The 7,899-nt window shown below is 42.7% G+C and overlaps 1 protein-coding gene across 5 annotated transcripts in view; it reads right to left on the reverse strand.

Moving 5' to 3' along the window:
• The window catches only part of PHC3 (polyhomeotic homolog 3), an 84,620-nt gene that overhangs the window by 6,710 nt on the left and 70,011 nt on the right, over positions 1–7,899 (reverse strand). For 3 of the 5 annotated variants that reach the window (XM_023516008.1, XM_023516007.1, XM_023516009.1), the window contains one exon: positions 6,233–6,681. In XM_023516008.1, the coding sequence (XP_023371776.1) occupies positions 6,233–6,681 (449 nt within the window). Of the gene's footprint in view, positions 1–6,232; positions 6,682–7,899 lie in introns of those variants that run through there. The other 2 variants (XM_003794657.3, XM_023516010.1) reach the window with 2 other exon arrangements.

Below are 7,899 nucleotides of genomic sequence, written 5' to 3' on the forward strand. Positions count from 1 at the left end.
AAAAAAAAAAAAAGGAAAAAGAAAAAGAAAAGAAAACTTCTCACTGAAATTATGAGCTTGATAATCTCCTGCCAAATAACCAGTGTTTAAATTCCCAGCCCAAACCAGCTGTTGTCGCAGGTAACAATACTTGCATCTACCTAAACCTCCAATGTTTTTTGCCATCTACCAAATTCTGCAGGCCCAGGTTACGTAAATATACTTCGCAATTAGGAGTAGAGAAACCAAGAGGGAAGATAATGAATTAAGGAACCAAGGAAGGAAGAATGCAGAAACATGGAGGCTTCCTTTTAAGAGACAGTACAATTATAAAAATTAATTTAAGAATAAAAACTAATAGGCCGGGTACAGTGGCTCATGCCGATAGTCCCAGCGTGCTCTGGGAGGCTGGGTAAGAGGATCCCTTGAGCTCGAGTTCAAGACCAGCCTGAGCAAGAGCAAGAGCAAGACTCTGTTTCTATAAGAACCTGCTGGGTGTTGTGGCGGGTGCCTGTAGTCCCAGCTACTCAGGAGGCTGAGCAAGAAGATTGCTTGAGCCCAAGAGTTTGAGGTTGCTGTGAGCTGTGATGCCATAGGCACTTTACCTGGGCAACACAGTGAAACTGCCTCAAAAAAAAAAAAAAGAAAGAACATTAAAAAGATAATGAAAAACAGAAATGGCTGTATTATACCTTGGATTTCCCCATACTGGTAGAGTGAACATCACTCTCACGTTTAGGTCAGATAGTGTCTGCCTTATAACCCAACCCAAACACAAAGCGCTGTGCACGCCGCATGCACGTCTAGAGCAAGTGGAGGGCCGGGGGGCGCAGACAGAAGCTGCAGGAGAGCCGTCTGTGAGATTGAGGACGTTCAGCCACTGGCAGCCTTCTTGTTGGTTATTTCTTTTCTCATGTCCTCTGTGAGTTATATCTTTAGTCTTCCAATACCCAGATTTTCAATTTCTATTTTACTAATTTCTCAGACTTTAAAAAATGGACATTTCAATACTCTCTACAAATTTTTTATGCTTTTGCCTATTTACCATACAAAAGCAATGACATAGTTAAAATGAGATTACTCACCACAGAAAAGCCCCTTTTCTTTCCCAGAGGCAGCTCTCAACAAAACTGACTAATCTTGCATCTAGTTGTGACTTCTTCCTTCTTTTTATGAGAGAACTAATGTTCTTCTCTCTTCAGTCTTACTTATAAGAACACAGGAAAGAAGAGAAGAGAGAGAAAGAGGGTAGGACTTACTTGGATTCTGAAAACAGGACCAATGAGAAGTGACAAGGACAGTGAGTTTCTGTGTGGAACAGAACAAGGCGCTGGAAGAGCACACGGGCCTCCCGTTCCTCCCCCCCGTCAGGCCCTCAACTGTCTCCTTGCAGGGGGACACTAAGTCTCTTAGCAAATGGAGAGCAGAAGTGTTTTTTTTGGAAAACAGCAGGATCACATGAGAATGTAATTCCAAGAATGAAAGGGGCTTAAGGAGAAAAAGAAAAAGACACATTCTTCAGAATTTTACATTTTAACTTTTTAAAGCTAACCAAAAGAAAAGTCATTGAAATAAGAAAATGAAGTGACTTAAAAAATAAAAAAGCAAAACAAGGGAGGTGCCTACGGCTCAGTGAGCAAAGCGCCGGCCCCATAGACCGAGGATGGCGGGTTCCAACCCAGCCCCAGTCAAACTGCAACAAAAAATAGCCAGGCGTTGTGGCGGGTGCCTGTAGTCCCAGCTACTTGGGAGGCTGAGGCAAAAGAACTGCCTAAGCCCAGGAGTTGGAGGTTGCTGTGAGCTGTGATGCCACTCTACAGAGGGTGACACAGTAAGACTGTCTCAAAAAAAAAAAAAAAAAAAAAAAAGCAAAACAAGTGTGCTTCCAGAAACTCATTAGAGAAAAACATTTTAAAAATAACTTTAGTGCTCAAAGTATCCTGAGCTACCTACCCTACTCTGTAGGGTCGGACGGTGATACCTACTGTGAAGGGCAGGAGCCCAGGGACACGGACAGAATGTGCACCGACTATAGCAGTGGTCAGACAGCGGCAACAGTGATGGCCTCACCCCAGAAGCACATGCAAGGCAGCTCTCAGCCTGGACGTAGACCTCTCTGCACACAGGTCCCACCAGAACATCTCAAGTGTCCAGAGTCAGTTCCACAGTTAAAACACCCCCCACAAAAACTGACCTCAGTCAGGTTGGTGGAAAGGCATCACTTGCCAGCCAGTCAAGATCACCGAATAAACAAGTCCCAATACTGGTATCACTGACCAGTAAATAGCGATATATATATACACATATATATAATTTTTTTTTTTGAGACGAATCTCACTATGTTGCCCTCAGTAGAGTGCTATGGCATCACAGCTCACAACGTCAAACTCTTGGGTATAAGCAATTCTCTTGCCTCAGTCTCCCAAGTAGCTGAGATTACAGGTGCCTACCACAACACCCGGCTATTTTTATGTTGCAGTTGTCATTGTTGGTTAGCTGTCCTGGGCCTGGCTCGAACCCGCCAGGCTTGGTGCATGTGGCTGGCACTTAACCACTGTGCCACGGGTGCTAAGCCTTAACAGCTATATTTTAAAGAATAATTCCCACTTTAAATACCTACAGAGAAGTGTGGATTCACAGAGGATAAACTGATCTTCCTGTCAAGGAAGAATTAAAGATGACACCTGCAGTTGACTGGGAATAAGAACTGTTCCTGCTGAGAACTTTCTAATGAACAAACAGTTACAAGGCAGTAATTTTTATTCTGGTAGCAGCTCTGAGATTTGAGTGTGCTGCAGATAAGCTCCAACACAGTCCCATCAGGATGACACACAGAGAGAAGGGGGCCTGGAGGAGTAAATCCAGGTTCCCTAAATAAAGAGCGCAGGACACCTAACTGGGGACAAAGTACAGACTCTACAGGCAGCTCCTTCTGTGCGGTAAGTTCAGGGGTAGGTTACTCAGGGAGAACAAAAGGCCCTGAGAGAGCTGAAAACAGCTCCCACGAAGTTTACAGCATCCAGATGAGCACTAAGAAATGCATGCAAGGCATTTTCTGACAGGGTTTGCCTTGAGCTATAGGTATTATTCAGAGAAAACTTTCTGAAAGATATTCAACTGATCATACAAGCAAGCTTATTTTGGCCTCATCATCAAAGAGAAAGTTGTGCTAGACTCTAAAGCAGGCAGGTAACTTGACCTCACACCACGCAGTCTCTATGTGATGTTCTCCGAACAACTGGTAACAAAATTAAATGTCTAGATCAGCGGTTCTCAATGTGCAGGCCGCGACCCACAGGAACTGTATTAAAGGGCCGCAGCATTAGGAAGGTTGAGAACCACTGGCCTAGATGAACTCAAAATAAGCACCTCAAGTTAGGAACAGTAAGTTGCATTATTTTTTTTTAACTCAAATGAAGCAACAATGAGACAAAGGAGTTAGCTTTTCTAATAAGGCGGCTGAGAGCAGCCACGTGGCACATGGATATGGGGACGGAGTGAAGGAGAGGGGCCAGTACCATCACATGTTAATTATGTGGGCAACTACCTTCCTTAGGATATAAACCAATTCTCCTCCCCAAAGGAAACAACATTTCCCCAAATGAAAAATTAGGCTCATGAGCAAACAACGCTCCCCCCACCCCTACGCCCAGTGGGAGACTGAGGCCACCTCTGAAGATGACAGAGACTGTCCAACCCCAGGTGATTGGTGACTGATAGGGAGTCCAGTGCTAATTTTCAAAATAGCTGTAAGGTCTAAAAACTAAAATGTATTATTAAATATTAAAACTGCAACTAGTGAAGATTCACCATCCTCTAACACACACACTGAATTTAAAACAAGTTCTAAACCCACATGGTTGGCAATTAACTCAGACTAAATTTTTCTTAGGCGCATGCTCATTCCCATGAAGAAACTATTCCTCATTTAAATAACTCCATCTTTCTTTAAAAGTGGCTATATCGGGCAGCACCTGTGGCTCAAAGGAGTAGGGCGCCAGCCCCACATGCTGGAGGTGGCAGGTTCAAACCCAGCCCCAGTCAAAAACTGAAAAAATAAATAAATAAATAAATAAAATAAACTTAAAAAAAAACTTTAAAAAAGTGGCTGTATCTTTGTTTTCTTTTAAAAATTAGCATTTTTGAACAAGATATTAATAAAATAATAAAATTTCACTGAGTTCTACATATGAGGTGAGCATGGGTACAGAGTTCTTTAAACTCTTAATTTCTGATTTTTTTTTTTTTTTTTTGGTTGAGACAGAGTCCCACCCTATGCCCCTGAGCAGAGTGCAGGCTTGGTAGCTCATTGCAACCACAGACTCCGGCTTGTGGGCATCCCACTGCCTCAGCCTCCAGAGCCACTGGGATTATAGGCGCTCGCTGCGGCACCCAGCTGGGTTTTTCCATTTTTTTCGTGAGTCAGGGTCTCACTCTCACTCAGGCGAGTCTTGAACTCCTCAGCTCAAGCAGTTCTCCCTCCTCAGCCTCCCAAAGTGCTGGGATTACAGGCGTGAGCCACCGTGCTCAGCTTTTTTTTTTTTTTTTGAGACAGAGTCTCAAGCTGTCGCCCTGGGTAGAGTACTGTAGCGTCACAGCTCATAGCAACTTCAAACTCTTGGGCTTAAGTGATTCTTCTGCCTCAGCTTCCCAAGGAGCCGGGACACGTGCCTGCCACAATGCCCAGCTATTTTTTTGATGTAGTTGTCATTGCTGTTTGGCAGACCCAGGCTGGATTCCAACTTGCCATCTCTGGTGTATGTGGCTGGTGCCCTAGCTACTTGAGCCACAGGCACTGAACCTAAACTCTTATTTCTTGATTTTTTTTTTTTTTGAGACAGAGTTTCAAGCTGTTGCCCTGGGTAGAGTGCTGTGGCATCAGAGTTCACAGCAACCTCAAACTCTTGGGCTTATGCCAACGGTTCTCAACCTGTGGGTCATGACCCACAGGAACTGTATTAAAGGGTCGCAGCATTAGGAAGGTTGAGAACTGCTGGCTTAAGCGACTCTCTTGCCTCAGCCTCCCAAGTAGCTGGGACTACAAGCGCCTATCACAATGCCCAGCTATTTTTTTTTTTTTTTTTTTTTTTTTTTAGTTGTCATTTGGCAGGCCCGGGCTGGATTTGAACCCGCCAGCTCTGGTGTATGTGGCTGGCACCCTAGCCACTGAGCTAAAGGCACTGAGCCTCTGAATATTTTCTTGCACAAGTTTGGTTCTAAAACTTTAGTCACTTTCCCAGAAAGAGTAATGAACAATAATAATTAATTAGCTTAATTTTAGTAAGTGTGGTAGACAAGCTCACATAGGATATATTCTTCTGGAAAGCTTTACCAAGAGAAATGGCATAATTTACAGTAACACCAAAGGGGAAAAAAATTTTAACTCCTCATTTTCCATATTCTTAGGGTCCAAGTAAAATATGCTCATTTATAAACTTGTATCATCTTAACCTACATAACCAGTGTGGGTCTCATCACAAGCAAAGGTACCATCCTTTTAACAAAGCGGGTGTAAAAGATGATTGTTGCATTAAGGAAAAAAGACACTGAAGTAGATGAACAGAGGATCAAAATGAGAGAGCAGGAAAACCTAAGAAAATTACCTAAGAAAGGGTTTCTTAGTTTCTTAACCCTAAGAAAGGATTTCTTAGTTTCTTAAGAAAACCTAAGAAAGTATTAGAATGACTGTCATAAGTGATATTTCAAGCTGCCTACTTAAAAAATAAAATTTCAAAAGGGCTCTTGATGTTTACTTACTGAAAAGAATCAAAGAATGTAACTACCATTAAAAGAACTAGCTTGGCTTTTTAAAAAAAGAAACAAAAAGCTTACTATATTGTAAAAAGTCTTTATTAGCTTTCAAAAATATAAAATATAGTCATAAGGTTAAATTCGGAAATAAGGAGAGAAAAGAATAGAAAATTTGAAGAGCAGAAGGGGAAGATGTGTCTGACTCAGTCTCTCTACTGATTTCTCGAGAGAAATCAGACTGGAGAGAGGAGAGCACCACTTGTGTCTTCACCGGCTGAGCCATCATAGCAGAAGCAGGACTAGTCAGTTTTTATTGACTTGGGGGGAGTCTGAAAAAATACCCAGTTGTGCTGAGGGAGCAGATCCCGTTTCAGCAGTGGAGGTGGCACCCACCTCATGTGTCACACACAGCACTGGCCAGTGCGCACGAGGGGCGGGAGGCACCGCTCCTCCATGTGGATGCACAACGAAGACACGAAGGCCACAGTGCTAAGTTACCTACCAGGCAAAGCTCGGATGAAGGCCCAGACATCATCGACCGTCCACACAGAGGGCTCGCTCTGTGCGGATGGCAGCAGGTCCTTGCTCTCCGGCATCTTCCGGATCCTCGCATCACGAAGCTCCCGCTCCCGCTCACCCTGCCTACGCAGGCGAGTTGTCACAGCAGCCGGCACAGAGTCTTCATGAGAGGCCACGTCTTCTTCTGCAGATGGATAAGTAATTGGAAGCTGGAAAACGCAGTACAAGTAAAACACAGCATTGCACTTGCCTTGCATTTCTGAAGAGGGAGTTGTACAGTGAAGAAGGTTTCTACAGACCTGCCTAAGGACATGCTCTCTCGCTGCCCCGTCGGGGCCACTGGGACGACGGCCACGATGCCCAAGACTTTGATTATCAGGTTTACGATTCCAACGACTAAGTGCAAATTTTTTAGAACAGCTAACATTGTACCTAAGAAATTCAAGTAAAAAAAAATTAAATGATATATGGAACACTCCATTTAGTATTTAACTGTGACTTTAAAGTACAACTGTGACTCAGTAAGGACCAAACATGTCGTCAAGGGCAGTGACGCCTCACAGTGCACGAGAATGCTGAATGTATTTGCTTACACTAACAGTCAAAGGAGGCCTCTCTGGATATCACAATGTCTCTCTCAATACAACACTACACACCTGTAACAAGGTATTGGTATTTTATCCTGATTACAGCATGACAGTGGAAATCTTTCTGCAAAATACAGAGGATAACCAATTTCCATAGCAGCAAAAAATATTCTGGGTTCCAGAGGAAAAGAAATTATGGAGTAATGATTTAAATGTTTATTCAAATTTGTGTTTTTCCAATTAATAATTTTCAAAGAAAGAATAAAAAGAAGTTAATACAGTAAGGGGAAGATCTCAAGCAGCTTATAAAAGATTATTTAAATATTACTAAAATCAAAGAGTAAAAATGTAAAGTTGAGATTGAAAGTTAAACAATTCGTTACTCCCACTTACTTCTGAGGAAACTCAGAAGTACATACTTCTTTTACATTGGCTGAAAGATTATTTTTCTTTTATCAAAATAAATTCCTAATGTTTTCTAACATGAACCTTTATAAGGCCTGACAACAGCCTTTGGGAGACTCCTGTGCCATTTAATGTGCTCCAAATCCCTAGAATAAGGACTGGCATAGTTTTCTATTAGGACCAGAGAGTAAATATTTTAGAATTTGTGGGCCATACAAGTCTCTATCACAACTATCCAACTCTGCCTTTATAGTGGGAAAGACACAAAAAATATTGAACAAACATGGCCATGTTCCAGTAAAACTTTCAGTAACACTGAAATGCAAATTTCATACAATTTGTATGTTCATAAAATACTATTGTTTTGATTTTTTTTCCAACAACCTAAAAATGTAAAAAAGCACCTTTAGCTCAAGGGTCATACAAAAAATAAGCAGCAAGAAGAATTCAACCTGGGCAAGCATGCCAACCTTTCCACAGAAAGAAAGAGTGAGAAGGCTCGGCGCCTGTGGCTCAAGCAGCTAAGGCGCCAGCCATATACACCTAAGGTGGCGGGTTTGAATCCCCAGCCCGGGCCCGCCAAGCAACAGTGACGGCTGCAACCAAAAAATGGCTGGGCGTTGTGGCAGGTGCCTGTAGTCCCAGCTACTTGGGAGGC

Source organism: Otolemur garnettii, unplaced genomic scaffold (genome assembly GCF_000181295.1).
Source record: "Otolemur garnettii isolate 467f Iridium unplaced genomic scaffold, OtoGar3 scaffold00084, whole genome shotgun sequence".
NCBI lineage: Eukaryota > Metazoa > Chordata > Mammalia > Primates > Galagidae > Otolemur > Otolemur garnettii.